Genomic DNA, 23,485 nt, shown 5'->3' with positions numbered 1-23,485 from the left:
TTCCCTTGACGGGTTTTTTGTCAGTTTCAATTTTTTCACACGTTTCACACGTTTTGACCTAACTTATCACAACATACGTGTAGGATGCTTTAGAAGTGAGAGCTCTCCACGCGACCATCTGCGACTTGGTAAGTGGCTTTTTTCTTTGGCACAGTAGATTTTAGACTTCTTATGTGTTCAATATAGGTTGGCTTTAACAGAATAGAAGTCAATTATTTTAAGTCCCTTGCGTTTTCGGAACAATGCTGCTTGGAGGTGCATATGCATTCCGTAGTATTTTCAATTTCTAAAGCTGAGCTCTTTTAATTTTTGGTATACTTTCAACGCATTTCAGCAATCTGCTTTGGCGAACAACCCGACCTTGAAGTTTGCTGGGAGCTGCTAATGTGAACAGCAGTACTTGCAGAGAGTAATCTTAAACCTCAAATCGCGTCTACTCTGTAAACGAGTCTTGTCACTGAATTATGATGCAAAAGGTTGTCCCAGAAGAATAATTTGTTACCTCACCGTCACCTAAACCGAGACTGAATCTTAAAAGCAAAACGTAAACCAAATTTAAAAGCTAATAACAACAATAAACAAATAAAGGCATGATCATATTCGTGGTTTTACATAATGCACGCGTCTAAGGAAGGAATAACCAAGTAAAACTTAGCAATAAGAAAGAACAACGTTTCGGTGACATCGTGACACCATTTTCAAGTTCAAATGCAAAAAGATAAACTGTCAAAAAATTCGTTCAAGATTAACATGTCACGCAAATAGTTTTGCTTGAATCCTCCATAGGAAAAAAGATGGCGACTGGTACTTATTAGCGCACAAAAACCCTAACAACGTTCATAGAAACGTACAGAAACGTTATAAAATCTTCAAACCTAGGCTACTCAATGTCTTAGCATAGGGAAAAATATTGTAAAAATTTGGCTTTCTTTGTGCCTTATAGGCTGCTTTAGGTTCGCAATGCATTGTGGTAAAATGTACGGCCACCATCGTTTTTCCTTCGGTGGATTGAGTCTGACTGGACATAACGAGATGGTGTTAACTCTCTAATTAGCAGCATTTCATGCACTAAAGAATCGAACTTATTCATGCACTTCCTGAGAACGGAAAAATGTCTGTGCAGGTCTTTCGGAACAATACAGTTTTTGTTAGTGAAGTGTTTGCCAATGGAAGAAGACTGTTTAGTGTGTTCAGCCACGCATTGTTGCAAGTGCCTGAGAGTATAGCCTACTTAACTTGCATCGCACAAGTCACATTGAAATTTATTAGAATTTGAAGTTTATTGCAAAAAGAAAGCGTGACGGAAGAACATGAATCAGCGAAAAAAAAAAATGCTTTACAAAGCACATTGCAAATATATATGCTTACAAAGCATGTTTTCAATAGTCCAGAATGTTATATAATGATAATTAAAATATTGTACTTCCCCTCTTCCCAGGTCTCCTTGTTCCCGCATGTTAGTATTTAATATAATACTTATCTTTCTTTGCACAGAGAAGCTAAGAGTGTATCGTATAAATGGAAAAGAAAAGGAATGATCATTTTCTTCCGATGTCAATGTCACCGCCTTACAGGTGACGAAGTGGAACTAAACTAAGACTTTGTAATTATAAATTTACTTCAGTTCGGTTTAACATAATATGATTAATATAGTGTGTTTTAAAATAGCAATTAATATACATACTTCATACATGTATGAAAATTAATGTCAGATCTCTGCAGATAATTCATTGATCGTAAGTGTAAAAGAGTATAAACAGCAAACATCAAGACTAAAACTACTCCTGCTACTTCTCGAAAAAAAAAGATTAAATATATTGCACCTTGATAAGATTATAATATTGTGTTAAAACTCGACGAATTAAGATCTATATGTAGCTAAAACTAATAACCTTTTGACGGCTGTGTTCAATAAATTTGAGTAATAAATACCCCTTGGGTTAAAACAATATAATTATTATAGTTATAAATTTCAGGACTGAGCTAGCATAATGAATTTTTTAATTTTCTTCTTACTGTACTGAATCTTGGTTTTCAGCCATTATTTCAGCCATTAGCACGATACCTGTGTTTGACCTTATAACGTGGAAAATCATTGAAACTCTACCACCGCGGCATACTAACTAATGCGCCACGCCATCTAGAAAACCACAAAAGGCCATAGCAATATGTCACCATTAACTCAGCTAGGGTGACTTTAATAGGAAACATTTAGTTGAAATGCTCTCTTGTAAATGCACAACAAAAAGCGACCAATATATTTAGGCCAGCGATTAACGTACCGCGTGAAAATTGGTTCTCGGCGTAAAATTAAGCTAACTGAGCACTTCAGTAAATTTTAGTACCTTAAGTTTTGTGTCTAATGTCCACTCTTGTTTTATTTTTGTTTTCTTTATCATCTCGTATCCAGCATTAATCATGGAATTCCCCTTTTCGTGTATTATTTTCTTAGGAGAAGGGATATGACATGTCTCTACTGTAGCTAGTACTTATTTTGCGAGTTTCTTACCTAACCATTCCCACAGTTGAGCTACGTCTGTTATATCCTAGATTATGTCCGATAACATTCCACAACGAAGTCAGAGGGTCCCCCATTACTGTATATATGGCGGCTGTGACTGCAGTGATAAGTATTTGACGAAAAGATTCTGTCGAGAGTTCGCAAATGGTAATGAGCTCCAGAGTCTGATATACTTGTCAAAAGAATCCAACTGGAATGTCTCAAGATTACAAGAGGTTAGTGCTGTTCCCATGTCAATTTCATCAATTAATTCTGATAGACCTTAACAACAACCACAACCTTTATTTGTATACTCATAATGATAATAATAATAATAACAATAAATAGAACATTTCGAAATACATTTGATAATGAATATTAAAAGAATGAAACTACGACGTTTCGAAGTCATCTTGACTGCATTATCAAGCAGAGGTGTTAGCTGTAGTTTCGAGATTAAATACAAATTTAGGTGATAGAGTACATTATTATTTGTATGTAATCTCGAAACTACAGCTAACACCTCTGCTTGAATATGGGGTCAAGATGACTTCAAACGTCGTAGTTTTATTCTTTTAAAAGTAAGTAGAGTGCTGAAAATCATGCTTAAATAGAGAATGACCAGTTAGGGACTAGAGGAGCCAGGTAAACTATTAAAGTATTTTTAGTTGCAAATGTGTTGCTTAGCAAACGTTTACTTCGCAGTTGGTTTTAATTCCAAAATTGTCTATGTACATGTGTTTTTACCAACTGGGTCCAAATCAAACCAAGCCATTTAAATCACCACTACGCGCATTCCAACTAGAACTCTTTATTTACTGATTAGGATGTCATGTTATGACCTTTCCAGATCAGTTAAAATTTGGAATTTCCTAGATTTCACAAAACCTTGAACTAGCTGAAACTTTTAAACAACAGCTCACCAAAAGGGATGTAACGTGTAACGGGATTCTCCAGACACTCTTGTCATAAGCTAAGTCACAGTATTTCTTGATATCACTACTTATACAATTTTAACTAAAGTCATGACTGAACATTTTTAAAATGGTCTCTTGATATCACTACTTATACAATTTTAACTAAAGCCGTGAATGAAAATTTTTCAAATGGTCTCTGGATATCACTACTTATACAGTTTTAACTAAAGCCATGAATGAACATTTTTAAAATGGTCATAAACTATTTTGAAGAGCGGTGGCTGAAATTACGAAGCTCTCCTAAGTTAAGATGCATCATAAGCATGGTTTCTCAACAATAGTCTTTTGTATTGGACATATAATTACCAGACATCTTAATCTAAAAGGCCTCCGCGAAGCTAGCCCCCGGGTCTCACTAAACTATCAAACACAAATTACAACGGTCATGTTAGTGCAAATTGGACCTGCTAATAATTATTCTCATCAAATCCAACACAGTGCTCCACACCATAGTGCACCAGTCAACTCTAGCAGCGGGGCCTCTCAAAGCTCCCCATCCCCCCCCCCCCCCCCAGGCCTGCGGGGTCTCAAATCCCCAAGAAAAAAAAATAGGCATTTACTCATGTCGTAATCCCAGGGGTGGGGTATTTTAAATTTAATTACTGTCCAGGAGCCTGACACCTATAAACAAAATGACACACGAAATAAGTTGTAGAAAACTTTGAGTACTTGGTATTTTGTGGATAAGCCCAGGGTGGCCCAATTGCCTTCTTTTTTGCTCTCTTGCAGGGGTATCAATATCTCTAACAAACGCACTGGAAAATTTGCAATTTTTGAGGGGAAGAAAGAAAACAAAAAACTACCAGAAACTGGGAGTTGACCAGAGGGGGAGGGGAGGGATGAGCATTACTGGAATTGACTGAATGCATAATAAACGTCTAATCAAACAAGACCTACTTGTATGTTGAAGTTTGAAGGAGATTCTACCATTGTAGCATTTGCAGTAATGAAGAAATCACACGAGATAACAAGTCACGTGACTTCGAGCTTAGTCTTGACAGCTAATTTTTTGAGGAGTCCTTACGGCACTGCTTACCTTAGGATATAAGAAATATGTAACCAATTTTAATCATTGCAAGAGGTTAGATAAGACAGACGGATCTTTCAACCTTAGTTTGTGATGGATGCAGACCTGACTGTTTTCTTTGTAGTTCATAGATAGAGTATTCCAACAAAATGTTTGTGGCAATTTCTTGCATTTTTGTATATACATGGATATATAATTTGTACTTCTATTTTGTACACTTACATTATCCCCATGAATCAATGAATGATGATGCCTATAAAGTTTCCCCAGTTATACCATTCTATCTACCAGGGTTTTGCATTTCACTGTAATGTAAAAAGATCAATCTCAGGTTCCCCCATTTAGTGATTAGCCTTTCATAGTTATGTTTTCCAGGTACATTTGTGGCATGCAAAGTGAAGCATCGTTTCTCTTGCAATCTCATATACCTATACCCATATTTCTGAGATTCGAAACTGTCATTTGGTTGTCAGATAGCATTCTTATCACAAAGAGTATAGACAAAAAAGGACTGCTTTGATTTTAAAGTATTTTACATGGCACATTACTCTGACATGCGGTGGGGCTATCTACCATAATCCAAAATGGTTGCAACAATGGAAGAAATTTGCAATAACACTTCCATCCCTTACAAACGAAAACATTTTATTTCTATTTTATGACTATTTTAATGCTATCACATCTATTTTTGTCCTATTTTGTTCGTTGCAAATTTCTATTTTACTCCTAGTTTAGCAGATGAAGAAAATAGGGCTTCGATTTTATTTGTGTTTTACCTTTATTTTAAACCTATTTTTAAGCAAGATAGAACAAAGTAAGGTATTTTATTTCTATTTTCTCATAACATCCTGAAAAATAGCCCGCAACTTAGGCTATTTTAATTCTATGTTACATTCTTAGATCGGTATTTCTCTATAAAATAATGATTTTTACCTATATTTTCCTTTTGGGTAGCAAACTTGATGGCCTGCTCCTTTGCAAAATAGACATAAAATAGGCTATGAAAATCCTATTTTATCTGAGTCAACTTTGACTATATGACAAAATAGCTTTAGAATACACTGTTTTATTCCTGTTTGTGGACGTTGGTTTAACCACTGTCTCTTTCATTGCCAAAATATGCAAAAATTAGTCTATTTTAATCCTATTTTATTCCAGGCACCCAAACAGTATTTTAGGAATGGCTAAGTACATGTATATTTGTGATAAAATATTATATTTTATTCTGTCTCATACGTCAATTCAAGATTCGCTAAATTGTTACATTGTAAATTGTGGTTTTCAGGCTTCAAAAACTTCAACAATTAATCTACAAATTATTCCATCAGTTTAAATGTTCAAACAACAGTAGAGGCTTAATGATGTAAGTTTGACTTATGGAAATCTGGCATGTGAGAAGCTTGAATCAACTGTTTATGTTGACATTCGGTATTCCTTTAGAAACATACATTACAAAACGGTTAGTTTACTTTTAGGAATACAGAAGGTTGAAAGAGAGAGATGACAACCGCATGCCACGTAAAGTAAGACTTCTTTTCACGAACAGTACCATGCATTTCATGCTTCTCACAAGTAGATAGTTTTAACTCTGTGAGAGTAAAATTACTTGGGATAATTGTAATCTTCTGCAAATGATGTCTGAACACTTTCCAGCCTGTATCAGGCATCTAAATTCAGCAAAAAGCCGAGTTAATTTCTTCTGTGGAATGCATGAGCCGCCATCTTGGATTTGAATGTTGATAAGACCCTGGGAACTAGTGCTATAACCCATGATGCAATGCTTTGAGAAAGACGCGCGTTTCAACAGTCAAAGAACGATTGAAAGTTTGAAGATGTTTGAAAGCCACAAAATCTGGATCTTTTGGCTCTACAAGAAATTGTAAGTATAAAGAATCACAAGGCTTCTGGATTAAGACTAAAGATGGTGTTTTTGATGTCAGTACTCCACTGATATTTATCACTAAACTCGATCTTGCAGGCCACATGCTGCAGAGTTTTGGATCTTTGCATGATCATTGTCTCTCTTGGGTCTTTCTTCCTGTCCATTTCAGCTTTCCTGTATTACAGTCATTACTTAAACCAAAAACAATTTAAAACTTGTCATAGAGGTTGATCTAAAATCGTGTTTCTGTTATGAGCAGTTGCCTTCAGAGGTCAAACAGAACACCTTATGATCTGATTTTAATCACATGTTGTGTGCTTCTGTTCTAGTTATTGAAGCAGAAAAGCTTGAAGTATAGATTCGCCAACAGAACTACATGGTTAAAAAGCTAAGTGAAAAAAAATTCACAAACACGAGTGATGACACCTTCATTATATATATTTCCACCATAATCTGTTGGACCTCATAGGAAATGCACTGCAGTCTTGACGTGAGTGCGAAGCTTGCAACTTTGAATTTTGAACAAAGATATCAGTATAAGCTTAAATCTGCATGGTACATAAAGAAATCCCTCAATTTTAGCAAATAAAATAAATTATGAACAGAAACAAGATGTTCCAACTAGTCTTTGATCTGGTGTGGGCCTCCTCCCTTGGATACTGGACAAAAATCTTAGTGATAATTTTTACAAGTGTAAATATGGAAGGTTTCAAATGTTGACGAGTCATTGTATTTTGGTGCTAGCTATTACTTTATTTAGATTGCCATTTACTTCTTAATTTAGTGTCACTGTTTTTTATAATTCTGGGCCTTTGACCTGGCTTTATTGCATTACAGATAACATTGCTATTTTTGCACATGCCACAATTTGCAATTTCTTAAATCTCATTGTTCAATGGCTAAATGGTCTCGTGCTATTTTTTTAACCCTGTTAGAAGGCTATTTTAAAGCTATTTTAACCCTGTTTTATGTCTAGTTTAAAGCCATTTTCAGCCTGTTTTCCGAGGTATTTTCCTCTAATCCCAATTTTATCTCTGTTTTGCTACTATTTTAAAACTATTCTAGCCCTGTTTTATGTCTATTTTAAAGCTATTTTAACCCTGTTAAAAAGGCTGTTTTAAAGCTATTTTAAGCCTGTTTTATGTCTATTTTAAGCTATTTTCAGCCTGTTTTCCAAGGTATTTTCCTCATCATCCCAATTTTATCCCTGCTTTATTACTTTTTTAAGGCTATTTTCAGCATATTTTATTTTTAACTTGTTTCATTCATACTATTTTAATACTATTTTCCCCTCAACTTGCATTGACATTATTCACTACTGTAAGGCTATTTTAAAGCTAATTTACTGAAGTTTGGTCAGCACTCCGGACTATTTTCTGCTATTTTTTTTTCAAAATAATGGGTTTAAAATACATAAAAAGATGCTATAAAATAGTCTAGGGAAAAAAAAATACAAAAATAATAGGGATAAAATAACATATAAATAGGCATTATTTTCGTAAGGGATGTCCTTTTAGGGGGCTAACATAATTAAATTAAGGGTTAATATTTTTTTTTACCTAGCCATAACTGGGCTTGGAAGATTATCCTTGCCACTGAGGGACCATTCATCATTTCTGCCTGGGGGAAGGGGGAGGGGGGAGGCTGGCAAGATTAATTACAAACAATAAGAAAACGTTTAGACCACCCTCCCAACAAAACAGATATATTATTGTGACCCCTATAGCACACTATGCTGTAAATTTCTTTCTGTTCATTGTTCATCTCTTTCATTGCATTCTTCATTATCATCCACCACTTCTTTTCTTTCTTCGTCTTCACCTTCTTCATAATTATCCCCTTCTTTTTTACTATGTCCTTCCCATTCAGAGCAGTTTCCCTCTGATTCGGTGAGTTTTGCAAGTACACACTTCCTTGCATCTGAATGCCAATTTCCCTTTTCAATCAGAGACCTGCTAATTAATCCAGCTTTGTGCCTGTCTGCTCTCAATTTTTCTAGTTCATTTAACTGAAGCATTTGTTTTGTAATACACTTAGGGGCGATGTACCTTTTATGGGTTGAAATCTGTGGTTTGGTAAGGTGAAATCGGATTGTGTTATCACAAACTCTGAAATGCTCAGTTTCAGTACATTTAGGCCTATAAGCCAGAAAAAAAAAAAAAAAGAAAGAAAGAAAGAAAGAAAAGAAAAAAACAATGACTAGGGAGTTTAATTGAATTGGTACATGTACCTCTTGGGGTAAAAACGAATTTGAGCCAAGCCCACAAAGGGAGATTGATATTAGTTTCCGGTTCCTTTTAGGGATTTCTTTCAAATTTCCCATGACGAACGCTGTCAATTTCATACATATGAAATCAAAACGACACTGGGAAATCTTATTGCTAACAAGTCTTCATTAACTACAACTTATAGTAATTGGAATGTGTCAAAATCACATCATGATGGAATGGCACAATATCTGGCGAGCTATAAAACAATCCGATAAATTCATTTTGTATCAGAGTGGCCGCTGGGCTAAATAACAAGGCAAATTTGGTTTGTGACACAATATGGCCGCCGAGCTAATTTGCTAAACAACTCGGTACATTTATTTTGTGACAACAAGCCAGGGTCATATTGCTCAATGTTTGCTGAGAACACAGACTGCTCAGTTCCTGTTTTCTTTTGACTAAGCAAAACAGAATCGCAGGCGAGAAGACTATTGACAACAAAACGCTGATTTAATTTGCCTTTTTATATATACATCAATAGATGCACACACCTCCCGAAGAATTAAAAAAATATTATGACTTACTTGAAAGGTAAGTTAGAAAAATTTCACTTGCCAAGAGTACTGAAAGAGTAACTAGAACTTTGGAAATACACAAAAATCCCGCAATCGATGGTGTGACAGATATATTTTCACGTGAAGGGAGGTCGGTATTTTGAAAGCCCAGCTTGCATAAGCAAAACAACTCTTACATCGCCGAGGAAACTTGCTCAGCAACACCTGAATAAAATAACAAAGAATAAGAATGCATCTAGTAAGCTTTTCACGAGTACAGTGAAGTTAATATTCGATGAAAGAAAGAAAACTAATAACAAAGCAGCACGACAGAGCAACTGAAAAATGGAAAATAACTTACCTTGAAAACTGCAATCAAATCCCGACAAAAAGCTGAGGAAAGAATCGAAGAGAAGTTTTCTGAAGTTCCAGTCTACCTCTCAAACTACTCATGCTCCCAAAGCTTTCTCACCGGGCAACCCTAAAATCCGGAATCCGGAATCCACAAATCGAAGAAACCAAGTTCTTCAAATACGCTAAAATTATTTTGCACAGCTTTTGCCTGTAAAAAAGATAGGAGGCGAAGTAAAAAAGACCTCAAACTTTTTTGAAACAAAAATTTCCCGTCTGCTGAAATTCGTGCAACCGTTATTTCTAGTGAGGGCTATGATTATGAGAATCCAAGCAACGTACGTCGCAATGATTCCAAGCACCCTGAGAGCGTCTAAAATAGGCTTCCTGGTAATTGCCATTTTTTTTTTTTTAATAAGTGATCTGCAATTTACTGCAGGTATAAATTTAGCCTTTATGTCTAGTAGATACTGAACAAGGTAGAAAATGTCATAGAAATCAGGGTCTCCGTCAGTGGCAGCCCCCTGTACATTGACAGTCACGCCCCCCACTTTCGATGCCCAAAGGCTAACCTGGCTCGTCTAAATAAATTTGTTTTTCCCAGCAGATACATGACTAATTTCAGATCAACACCATTTCCACACTGATACTGTTACAAATCACCACTACATATTCTTGCCGGCCATCGTGTCAAAACTAGTTATAGAAATGTTGCACACTTACTTCCGTCTGGTTCTCGCTTGCGAACGGATCGGAACAGGTGTTGTTAAAACATGCTAAGAGACTGCCAGAAACTCACCGCAATAGCTTGTTGCTATTGTGTTACTCTCTAGTCTTCTCAGAGCAATTTGATCTAGACAAGAACCGCGCTCTCACCTACGTGCCAGCGAGCAGGCTCTCGTGTTTGGACCGGGGTTGCGAGTTGCGAAGCCGCGAGAAGGGACTCGCTCACATGCCAACACACAAAAAAAACTATACACTAGAGCCTGCTCAGACACTAGAGACAGATACTAGAGCCTGCTCGCAGGCTATGGGTAACTCTATCCACCCGAAAAATTACTAACTCCGACTGGATAGTGATTTACCCAATGGATAGCTTTATCCAGCTTTTGAACAACCGGGCCAGATGTATAGCTAAGGCTTGTTCAGAGCTAGTCAAGAATTTGTTAACCATTACAATTTGTGGTTGAAGTAGAGCAAAGAAAATAAGTAACAACAAAATAATTTTCCCCTATATTTATTTACTAAACATTGCTGAAGTGAATTATTTCTATCGTTATTCATAATATCTGGACTCCGGATTCCGAATTTCGGATTCCGGATTCTGGTTTCCGGTTTCCGGATTCCATATTTTAGGACTGCACTTCCACCATACTGTACTTCGCTTCTTGTCAGAGCCGGAATGTGAGAAGCAAATTTTCAACTTGTCGATCTGTCAGAAGTGCTGGTATTATAAGTCTTAGATGTTTACAATTATCTTAGCTTCGTTCATATTGGAAAGTTTCATCGTAAATATAGTGCCGTAAAAGTTGTTTTCATGGTTTCCAACAAGGTATCGGATAAAACATGTCTATTTTCCTGAGCTCAAGACGTCTGGAAATATTGTCGAACTGAATGGTGTATAAACCTATTCACCGAAGTAAACATCGGCCGCCATGTTGAAAGCTTTCGGCTCACGTCCACCTTACATAACAACAGCTTGACTGGAAGTTTTTGGACTTATTTCTTTTCGCGTGACAAAATAATGACCGCAATGTCTACCTATTATAAACCGAGAGTGAGGTCTTTACGGGAAAGTCTCAAACCAAGACCTTGCCGTATTGACTAAGTGATAGCGAGGTATGGCAAGGTCTCCGGTTTGAGATTTTCCCGTAAAGACCTCACTCTCGGTTAATACTGAAATAGTTTTGATTGCTTAATGATGTAATAACGAGAAAACTTGGGTTTTCTTCTTTCAAGCTTGCTCTTGTTTGAATGTGTGCTAAATACTATAATTTCATTGCCTAATGGTAAACGCCACGCTTTGTTTTGACAAATTTCATTAAAGGAAAAGAAAATTGCGCGAGCCTACTCGAGCCACTCAATGTATGAAATTTTTCGCAATGAACGCGATTAAATCTTTGTAATCAAAAATGTTTCCTAAGAGAACAAAAATAGATAAACTCTGAATGTATAGTTACAGAAAATATCCACATTAAATATGTAAGTGCAGTGGCAGCTCTCACTAAGTTAATCCTAGAACCATGGCCAGTATCTAGATCGACCTTCTTGTATGCTCAGGTCGAAGAAAACGATTCTTAGAAAATACCAGGTGATCTGTGATGTCATTGCGGGAGCCTGGGGAAAGAAATTTTAATGCCGTATCCCATAAACCAACGCGCGCACCAATTCAATCTGTTTTCGAATCATGGCGGCTGCTCGGCCACCATGCGGGAAGGTTTGCGACATAGAAATCGTTCCATGGAAGAGAGATATTTATTCTAAATTAGACTGAAAGTGAAAGGTCAAAAGCTTACTTACCAGGATGTCTTCTGGGAGTCGAATCCTTGTATAATTCTTTCGGATTTCGTCAGCGCTCGATTCTTTCCCGTGGAAGAGTGTTGAATTTACATGTACATTCAATCCGTGAGTACATTTTGACGACGTACTCAGTTTTATTCTGCGGTGGAAGTCAGGCTGGGTGGAAGTGTTGTTAACAGATCTAAACAAGCTAGCCGTCCGGCTAGCGCTCTGACGAGAGTCGGATCGTTCAGGACCGGATATCTTTCCTCGGGATTTCCATGGACGTGCGAACTTGGTGGGTAAGTTGCCTGTAGGCCTCCATCGGCTGCTCGCTTCAAGGGTGGAATTTTTAGTAGCAGCTCTTTCAACTGGCTGAATTTTGACTCTCTTTGACGCATCAGTCCCACCGTAATCCGGTATGGTGGTTCGTCACCAGCCCGAATACATTGCTCTGTCTATTTACCACTCGATTTCTGGTTGACGTCTGCTTCAATGATAGAACTCTGCGTAGCCAAGTGTCTGCGAACCTTCCTCTCCATCTTTTGTAGTGACTTGACATCTAGAACTATGGAATCTTCACCTTCCAAACCAAGAACGTCAGAGGCTTTCATAACTATGCAGGATTTTTAGTGTACCGGTAGCCCTCTTTTTATTTCTAAATATCCTAAAAAGGGTGCAAACTTGTGAAAGACGTGCACATTATTTCCTAATTTTAAAAGTACTTTGACGATTTTTGACAATGGCACTTTATGCTTTGGTTTTTGTTATTCGTATTGTGTAGTTCTAGGAAAAATCCACAACCACCCTACAGATCCCTACCTCCATTGTTTCAAGGAAAGTAAAGCTAGAGAAAAACTTTTGGTGCCTTGGTTGGTTTAAACCAAAAAATCCTTCTCTGGGGAAGATGTGGATACTTTCTGGCACAATACAATCACTGTCAGTGTAAACTAGGTTGAAAAAGCACATTTTACCTGCTGCAATTTTTGCAATTCGCAAACATAGCGTTTCAGCTGACCGAACGCCAAGGTGAGCAGTACCTGGGTAGTACTCAGAAAGGGGTGTACCATTCAAATTTTTACGCCCAGTGTTCCCGAGATTTTGTTTGGCAAACTCTCTGTGCTTTTTTTTGGTGGGGGCTTTTCCGCACAGTTCAGTCTCAATTTTTTTCTGGCAACTCTCTGCATCTGAAACTGTCCAAAATGGTTCTGGACAGATGATCTTCATGTTGCCCAGTTGGATCTGGTGGTCTGAGGCTTCTGGGATTGGATAAGTGGATTTGGCAGATGAACTGCCAGTAGGTAATCTCCTCTCCTTACCATCCCCCACGTGTTCATCCAATAATTTTTATTTCTTGCCCAGTCAGTGGGTTTTAAATTGTTTTTAGCTCTTTAAGTCATTTGTAAAAAGCTTGACCACATTTTCTTGTTGTCTCAGTCATCATTCTCCAACCAAAGGGCACCAGTTAAAGCTGTACTTAGTAAATTGTGAGGCTCAGCTAGTTTCACTCTTACACTGGTTTCTCCTGTCAAATGACGAGACCATTTTAGCCAAGGAAAGCCATCAGTGTAATCCTTTAGAATCAGACAATTATTGGCTGTATTGATTACACTCTAAGTACCAGGTTGGGTAAGAAACAATGAAATGTACTTTTCAATGTCAACATGACCTAAAGCCGCTTCTCCAAATTCATTGAATTCTAGTAAGACCAATTTGTTTCAGTAATTCTCTGCGGGTGTCATTCAGGTGACCAAAAATCTCATCCTTACTTAAAATTGGATTGATGCCAATGGGCCCTTCCAATTTTTTTCCCCCACTTGTTTCTCAGTACATTTTGTGTTTCTTTTTGTCCTGTCGTAAGTGACTTCACAATTCCACACGAAAATTCCATAAATGCTGAGTGCTGTTTTCTAAAAACACAAGGCATAACTTCCTTGAAAAAAGAACCATTGTCAATTTCGAGGAGCTAGTCGCAAGAATAAGGTTTGTTCTTTTGAACTATTTCAGTTAACACTTGCCTCTGATTATAGAAACCAGTGCTTGGTGAGGGTTCTGGACAAAACAGCGCTTGAAGTTCTGGGTAGTGCAGGGACAGTTCATTTTTGAACTTGCATAATTTGCTGTGAAAATCGCGAGTTCCAACAGTTCCGTGCAGTACAAAGTCGACGGATGACACAATTTTGGCCATCTTTGGTAAAACTAAATCCACAAGTTCTTCATCGTTCAGACAGTTCAGCAGCTCGCTGACCCTTTGCTTCCTTGAATAAGGATTACTCTCGTCTAGAAATTTTTCTGCGCATTGTCTAAATGAAACCCGTTTCCGGGAAGTTGGCAAGCTACCCGGTTTGTGCTCCGGATAAAGACGAAGATGTTCGTTTAAACTCTTTTTGTTTTTGTAAAATTTACCAGTTTTGAAATGGGCAATGAAGACGAATTACTGACTCGGTGTTAAGCACATTTTCCTTAGCTCGACAAGACATCCAAACAAACAATAAAAAGCCATAATAAAAACAATTAGCCGGCAAAAGAAACAATACTTAAGTACTTGCCGCGTCAAAATGCCCGTAAGAATTGTGCCACCCGCGACAATGGAACTGACTTCGAGAGAGAGCAACGAAGGCTCCATCGAAACTTCTTTAAAATCAGCACATAAAAAATAAAATTAAGACAAACACACCATTCCCAAAAACCAATAACAGCTTTAATACGAGTAACATTTACCGTTGATAAAGCCAATGTCCAGTACATAACAAAGAAATGAAAAAGCTAACTTCATACAACGCACGAGTACATCGAGCTTACGTTTGGATTGTCTGCAACGTTCCTCGCCAAAAGTTGTCAAAGCATTCAAAAACGCAGAGTTTCTCTTCTTGGCAATAACTGCATTGTACAAGCTACCCAGTGACAAGTCTTCTTACTCGTTGATGGCGAAGTATTTTTAAAACATCGAGCTCACATCACGCCGACCAGCCGCCATGATTCGAAAACAGATTGAATTGGTGCGCGCATTGGCTTATGGGATACGGCATTAAAATTTCTTTCCCCAGGCCCCCGCAATGACGTCACAGAACACCTAGATAGACAGACAGTGACAGAGACAGATAAACAGATAGTGACAGTGACAGTGATAGTAATAGTCATAGTGATAGCGATAGAGACTGTATATTGTACTAATGGTTTATCTGTTGGGCAGTGGATCAAGCCGTGTCCAGGTTCAAGCAATTACTGAATGGTTATGACATTGTATTCTTACGTTACTCCTTATATTTCTTGTTAAATGCTTTAACAAGCAACTGACCATTCAGTAAAAACAATTATTTTATTATAGGCAAAAACCTACTCAGAATAGTTAGAAAACTAAACAAGCTATGACGCTAAACGGGAGACTTTCAGTCCTTTTTGTACTCAGTATAATTTGTCACTTACCACTGCTGCACACGTAATTTGAGAAGCGTCAAGGCCAATTCCCTTTTTTTTTTTTTTTTTTTAGGAAATGGACCTTTTTAATCTGCAGGAGACTAAGGATGAAGCCACATTTTGCTGCAAGACGAGCAGATTTGTGGCTAAAGTTGTAATTTCAAGTTTTGGTGAAAAGGTAAAATAGCCTCCTCCAGAGGCCATGTACTTTTTTTGAGTCGCTTCTCTCAAAAGCGAGGATTACTTGTTGGATTGATGGGTTGATTGTTTGCTTGTTTGATTTTCATTTTGTTGTTGCTGCAGCTGTGGTTGCGTTCGCTGTTTTTGAAAATGATGGTGAAACAGCCATTGAATACGCTGCGAGCAATTTGTTTCCCCTACGCCGACGCCATAGAAACACTTTAATTTGCCAGTCAATAGGGCTGTTCTCAGTCTTAAGAGACATTTTAATGACACCTTGAGATTGTATTTAAGTATGGGCAGGCTATAATTTACTGGAGGCAACATCCGACATACTTTCTTCGTTAGTAAGTAGTTCATATGGACCTTCGATAGCAGAAATCATTCGGTTGACCCCTGCTGTCACGGGTGCATGGGCTGAGTGTGGTACGTGATGTTGCGAGGGGGGGGGGGGGGGGGGTTGGGGAAAGGGGAGCGGTTGGAGGTTTCATCAGCCACCCACGCCCAGTTTCGGATACGGTAAAATGTAAAACTTTTTTCTGTGTCGTTGCGCCTGTTCTTAGTTATCAGTAGTTGACTCCTCGAAGTCTTCCTCGGTTCGAGTGTAGTTTAGCGAGTACTAGGTTTTTGTTTAAGAGTAGTTGTAGTGACATCACTTGACACTTCATTCGCGAGAGCTTATCTGTTCATCGCTGGAGCTGCCAGATGATCTGTTTCTGTGATTCTTGATCAAATTAGTGATTATCTGGCCGTATGTAACATAGTGCATGACGCGACATTTTTTATTTTTTTTATTTTTTTTATTTTTTTAAATTTTTTTTAAATTTCTTTTTTTTTATTTGCAATAACACAAGGGAAACCAATGCTTACTTACAACACTAACTCTATTTACATTATATTGCTCTAATTATTTACACTATTTAAATAACAATAACTAAACGACTTACATTACTAACAAATACAGTTACACGACTTACACAATTAAGAAATACAGTGACGACGAAGGGCAAAGAAAAAAAAACTGAGAAGAAAAATAGCTAGTTATCATTACAGCTTGAGGTTGTAGTACAGAAACATAAAAAACAGACCAAAGGCATGTGGTACATTAAAAGTAAAATGAGTTATGCATCTGACAGGAGATTAGAAATAGATTAATGAGTAGGAGATAGATAACCCTACAGAAAATATAATCTAAAATATTGATTAAATCCTCATATATCCTGTAAGAGGTTTCCATTTCTTCGTGTCTCCACTTTTTGTTTCTATCTCATATTGTGATTTTAGTGTGCATATGAAAAGGGTAAGATTTGGATGATCATCTTTTGTTTTAGCGAGCCATATGTGATATCGTGCTAAGAGAAAGCAGTAATTTATAAGAAGCGCAAATTGAGAGATATCTGGCCTCAGACCCAAAGCAGTAATATTTGTCAAAGCATAATCTCTAGGAAGTAAATTTAAGTTTTTCAGCCATTCAGTAAGTTTAATCCAAAAGTGAGATGTTTGACGGCATGACCAAAAAAGATGAATTATTGACTCAGAGGAGGTGTGACAAAAACTGCACTTTTCATCGCCCTGTAGACCTATTCTAAATAAAAAGTTATTGGTTGGTACACGTCTATGTAAGAATTTAAATTGAAACTCTATCAGCTTAGTGCTCTTTGTGCATTTTTTAGCTAAAAGATAGGCAGCATTCCAATTTATGTTGTCATTTATTGGTAGGCCACAATCCTCTAGCCACTTCTTTTGACTTGACTCTGGGGTTAAACTCTTGTTACTAATCAGTTTTTTATATATTATTGTAGTTGCTTTTTTGACCTGCAAAATTCTTGTTGTAAGTGGCTCATATTCGTGGTCGGTGTTCTGTAAATCTTGAAAATTAGAATCAGTCCGAAGAGACTTACAGACTTTACGCGACATTTTTTAGCAGGCGCTAAAACGAATGTTCCTTACTCCGCCATCATTAATAGAAGACACATTCCATCCTGGCCAAAAGTCTTTATTTAATGTCATTCAAGATGTGTAAATTATTTATCGTGGTGTAAGATAGAATAGATGAATTTTCACACGTTTGTCTCACGATGGAGTCACTTTAAGATGTAGATCGCGACGTTTCGACTGCTATACTGCTAGTCTTCATCAGGCGATGAGGTCAATTGTTGCGTGTCGCTATTGGTTCGCTACTATTGGTGCATTTCGAGTTGAACAGGTTAACGACAAACGATGCCACGATTAAGGATCAGCTTTTTATGTCGATAAACAGCTTATGTTGTTGTTTACACGCAGATGATGTATTTAAAAAAACGATCATGTCAGGCACGATTTGGGAAAAATTAAATAAGCGTCCCCTCGAATAAGCGCTCCCGTCTTCTCATAAATTTGAAATAAGCGCTCCTGGCGCTAATTCGAGGATTTACGGTATGTTGGTTAAAGTTAAGTGTCTAGGAATTTGGTAAGGATTGTGTTTCGTTTTTCAGCATCGCTACGCTCAGCCTAAATTAACGTACTACCACACTTACCCTGAAGTCTACCAAGATCACCTACTTCACTATCAGCTACATCATAACATTATTTTCAACCTCCAGACATAAACCTACGTCCAGATTACAGTCTGTAATAACTGCTGCTGCAGTCGCGCTGCTTTTAAGGCTACCACTTAGTAAAGGTTAGCACCTGCTAGGGGTTAACTATTATTTTGTACTGGTAATATACATTCAGTTAATTTATAGAATCTAAGATCATATCCGAATATGAGGGCATTTAATCAATTTATAACTTCTCTCTTTTCCTTTCTATTCAGGTCTTTGAGACCGAGTTACCAATCAATGTCCAAAAATGTTCTGCGATGATTGGTCCGCCTCCACATCTACCTTTCACTCTTTCCGGGTGGGCGACAAAAAACACGAAAGCCTGTTTGATGATAATTGACGAAAATAAGAAGATCATTTTACAATTACCGCTTCATTCAAAGGATTTTCTCTTGGTAAGTATTTATTGTTGTTTTATAACTTATAAATTTTATAACTTATAAATTATAATCGCCGGTGAGTTCAATCGCTGAACAGTGGTCGATCCGCAATCATCCTCCAAGAAAACGGCCATCTCATGCTGTATATCCCTGCGTATGGAGCCGTAAAAGCCCCCAACAAGCCCTACTCTATAAGCGTTGGGGCAGATTTGAAAATGCTGATTGCAGCATTTTCATTTAAATCGAGAAACAGATAGCTGTCAACCATTTGGGACATAAATAGTGGATGGAGGACACCTTTTCTCCACCATAAAGGCCAATCACTGCCAGATGGAAAAGGAGAGGATCAATTCTCGTCACTGAATTGCTACTCATCAAGCTAATCGTCATGCTTAAGGAAGGGTAGGGACAAAAGGAGTTAAGACACTTTTAAAAAATGACTCTTTTCACACGGTATTTAGCCCGTTATCCTATTTCAAATGCATTAAGTGATAATTCATTGCCACCCCCGTTTCCCTATGCATGTTGTGTAGGCATTGCGGTCTGTACAGTCTAGAAAATAGAGGAATCAACATTGTTTGCGAGGGTGGGGGGAAGTGAGGGGAGGGGAGAATGTTCGCGGATTGAAAGTTTCAAAACTGATCTACCAGGTGCGATGTGTTTGTGCGAACCTTCGCAGGTATGAAGTATCCATCCCTTCCGCGATGAACTTGAACAATTCTGGCCAAATGTCACTTTCCTAGATGAACTCTTTTAGCCATGACCAAACCATGTCGTTAACTGCAAAAAAAGAAAGGCGAGGATTGTACCATGTCTGCCTCAGTTTAATACTCCTTGAGCCACTTATTCCAAAATATTCTGGCATGTAACGCACCTGTCACAACGCACGTTTGCAGTAAGTGCCTTCCTTCGCAAAGATTCCAGGAGGCAAGTTAGGGTTGCTCTTAGAAAGAAAAATGAAAAAAAATAAAAAGATAAAAATAAAATAATAATAATGATACAATAATGAATACCAAAATACTAAACGTCTAAACGTCACAAATGAAAATGTCTGGTGAAACCTATTAAAACTAGACGCTTGCTGCGTGTACCCAGGCAGTCGTTATACTGAGAAGCACTAGCTATATTGCAATTGAGCCAAATGTTCTGCATTTGAAGTCGTACGAAATTCAATCGAATCGATATGCTCAAGCTATTCTGCCTTTGCCTGCATTTCTTGGAATCGATTAATAGCTTATTACTAGTTTGCAGGTCTTTAGGGAGTGAAATGAGTCAAGGTCTTTATATCAGCCTATGAACGTTTCAGTCTATTTTCCTCAGCCTTTGTCGTTGTTGCTGTTGTTGTTGTTGTTGTTGTTGTTGTTGTTTTTGCGTTTCCCAAGCAAGCGAGACATTTTGAATTTCAGAGTTATGGCGGTGCGTGACATTGAGCTACGAACGCGCATATACTTATCTCGTGATTCTTAGCCCATTCAGAAGTTAAAGTATTAGGAAAAGTGCTTATGTAAATGTTTGTTTGCTCAATACAGATAATCAGTCGCCTAAATAGCCAAAGTAAGTTCCAGATGTTTACACTATTTTCCAGCCGCAATGTTGGTTTACCGCGGAGGTACACCAACATGCCGACTCCATACTGAGCTCTGTAAATTTGTGCAAAATATTTCGACGAATATCTGAGGTTTGGGAAAACGCACAGACTTAAAAATTAGATAAGTGCTATCTTTATTAATCTCCTATAACATCACAATTTCTTGACTTTATCCATTAAATGGTTTTCGAATAATTTGTTATTGCATCAGGATTGCGTGACAGTGCAAGCCGAGAATTCTTTTGCTGGGGTCAACATATATTAGTTTCTTTCAGCTTAAATGTACAATAATTCGCTACATGGGTTTCATTCTTGTAAAGACACACAGCTCTGATACAAGAAAATAACGAGAGAATATCGTTTAGTTCGAGATTTTAACTAGATTATACTCTACGAAGTTTCTCAGAACGTTTTACCGAGGTGTAATCGAACAGATACATTCGAAAACAAATTCTCTAACCTTTCCTCTCTTGTTGCTCAGAGGTTCTTGAGTTCGTGCTGGGATTCTACTTGGTTCACGACCACGTCTAAAACTACGATGACGCTTCTAAGATGCTTTTTATCAAGTTGAAGAGTTGATAGCCCCGGTTGATAGCTCTTTTGGTATAACATGATTCTTGATAAATTCACTCAAAATGTTCGCTCGTAAATTGATCTCTCATAAGGCTTGCAGACCGACCCGTTCCGAAAACGCTGAACTTCCTTTAGTGTTGGTCTACCTCGAACGATATGCTCGTTTGTATGTGATTTCATCGCTCTAGAAAACATGGAATCCGTGCTAAGTTTTCACGTCGACAACTTCTGTAAATTCCATGTGCTGTACGCATGCACAGGTGACGCATGCGCCTTAGAGACCAGACGGCGATTTGTGATTGAACGTGGAAAAGTAAAAAATCAAAGGAGACGTATGGCCAAGCTCGTGGATTAAGTAATCTAGAGATGAAACGTATTGGTGAACTTCCAATTACTGGTGTATTGTTAAATGCTGTTAAATCAAGCCGGGTTTGTACCATGCAAGGTCGCACTTAACTCACAAAGTGTAGGTTTTTTCCGTTGGCTTTTTTTGCACACATATTACAACGACATACTTCCAGAATAGCTAGGGTGGCAAAATTGCAGCAGAACATGGAGTGGTAAAGGCTAAGGGTTCTTGGGTCACAGAGGACACTCCTGCCCAACAAATCATAGAGTACTCTCCCCCCTCCCCCTCCCCCTCCCTCACACCCAGATCTTGATGTTGATCTGTCTGCTGGAAAAATTTGCATGTATTCAAGTCATACGAGCTCACAAACGTTTTTCATTGCATTTTATTCACGGCTATAGGTAAGGTTTCTTATGAGACAACAGTTCTTTTCCAATGTGGAACCGCTTGTCTCTATATATATTGCACGTAAAATACATCAAAATAAGTAGACTCTTTTGCAAGCATTTTCAGCGTTGATCCGAAAAATCTGTCGACCCATAAATATGTGTTCCAACAATAATAATAACAGCTTTATTGAAGTGTCAATGTATTTAGTATTGACTACTAATTGGGGACAAGCTCACAGGGGGTTTCTTACCCTTTATTATCTTTTCAATCAGGAGGCAAAAGTGTAAACAAAAGACACGGTAAAAATCATTTAAGCTTATCAAAATCAAGTATTTGGGAATTTCTTTCCAAGTTTATGTGCATTTCACATCCCACGTAAAGTTCAGATCAATGTATTAAAATAATCAAGACAACTATAGAGAACACAACTTTAATGTAAACTCAACTCGATGCCGGTTGAACATCGACAACTCAACATGAAAAACTTAAGTGTTTAAACTGCAAAGCTGTGAACGAAGGTCCTGCTTGATTGAACGTTGGATCCCACAGCAGATCTAATCAGCCAAACTTGAAAAGTAAAACGATAATACGTCACTACTGCAAGGCTAACACAACGTCGTAGAGTTAAAACAATATTTCGGCTGGCCTCAGATTTAGATGTTACTAAATTATAAAAATCATTGAAATTACAATATTATACAATGGTGCCGATGTTTGTCCTGTTTTCAATAGCTGTTTCGTTCATTAAAAGTTGTTCGTTTCGCTCATATAAGTTCATTAAGGTCGAGGAATAAGACACATTCTTATCAAAGCTTACCACATTAGCATGAGATTTAATCATTCTCAGGTCACTTTCCAGCAAACAAATGCACATCTCCTGGTCATTTTGAACGTCTGGACGACTCAAATGCTCGTGAAATTCAGCCTTCAAGTTGGCCATAGTACTAATTCGAACATTCGAAGTCAACTCCACTTCAATTTAGCGAAACACCTAATATTAATGGTCGTGTAAAAGCTACAAAATCTTCAATATTCGGGCTGGCACGATGCATGCATTGAGTAGTGGTCTCGCACTGACTGCACGGTTACTATTCCAATATGGCGTCGGGCTCGGTTACTATTCCAACATGGCGTCGGACTCGGGCGCTCTCGTTCGGGCCGACTAATTACGAACAGTGTCTACACCTGAGTGAGTGAGTGAGCGAGTGACACATTTGCATATCGGAGTCCCCGCAACAAACACTTTTCTACGCTTCGCGTAGCCACGAGTTTAAAAGACGTAGCCGAAATTTAAACCCAGGCCTGGGTAATAATAAACATGCTCGAAATAACTTAAAAACGAAAAAAAGGACCAAAACGCGAAAATATAGCTAGGGCTACGTCTTCAGCGTCTTCCTGATTGACTGGCGCGACTTGACAATACCAGGATGTTGCCTAATTACAATCTGTCATAGAACATCTTTTTACTCGATCTGAATTTCAATGAGACGTAGCATATGGTCGTCCCCTCGAAAACAACACGGCTTCGTATCGCATCTATTGCGGTAGGATACAAAAAATGCGATTTATTTCAATTCACTTTTCCCCTACAAACCATCTTGAGTGAACGTTTTAGATCTCACGTTCTTCATACAAACTCTAGATGGACTTCTTGAATGACAAATGTCTGCCCGAACAAATGGTAATTCGAATAGCCGAATAAACCTGCTGGCATTACTTGTCACTCTTGGTGCAGTTTACCTGTCTTAAGTAAACAACGCATTCCAGTCGAAGCAAATTCCTGTCGGTCGAGACAATTGTAGCTTCTCACCATCTCTGGTTCATTAGGCACCACCAACCTGCCCACTACAATTGGTTGTCACATTATCAGCATCATTTTGAATTCCTTCTAACTTTTTTTGCATACCTTTAAACTGTAGCAATAGCTAAGAACGGAGTACAATTAACACTAAGTGCCAACCTTTAACACCGGTACATTTTAAGCGATTCATTGCTCTTAAGGTATCACTACAGCAGCGTAAGA

General features: G+C 37.9%; 1 protein-coding gene and 1 pseudogene across 3 annotated transcripts in view; one reads left to right on the top strand and one right to left on the bottom strand.

The window, feature by feature from the left end:
• Positions 1-76: 76 nt before the first annotated feature.
• The window catches only part of LOC145483035 (uncharacterized), a 45,773-nt gene continuing 22,364 nt past the window's right edge, over positions 77-23,485 (top strand). Inside the window, exons 1-4 of one of the 3 annotated variants that reach the window (XM_081461657.1) lie at positions 77-128; positions 2,551-2,736; positions 15,491-15,595; positions 18,395-18,577. In XM_081461657.1, the coding sequence (XP_081317783.1) occupies positions 2,554-2,736; positions 15,491-15,595; positions 18,395-18,577 (471 nt within the window). In that variant the 5' untranslated portion in view covers positions 77-128; positions 2,551-2,553. Of the gene's footprint in view, positions 129-1,525; positions 1,575-1,977; positions 2,737-15,490; positions 15,596-18,394; positions 18,578-23,485 lie in introns of those variants that run through there. The other 2 variants (XM_081461655.1, XM_081461656.1) reach the window with 2 other exon arrangements.
• Positions 11,341-15,214, bottom strand: LOC145483034 (uncharacterized; annotated as a pseudogene).

Source organism: Orbicella franksi, chromosome 3 (assembly GCF_964199315.1).
Source record: "Orbicella franksi chromosome 3, jaOrbFran1.1, whole genome shotgun sequence".
Lineage (NCBI taxonomy): Eukaryota > Metazoa > Cnidaria > Anthozoa > Scleractinia > Merulinidae > Orbicella > Orbicella franksi.
This window is presented reverse-complemented; position numbering and strand designations above follow the sequence as displayed.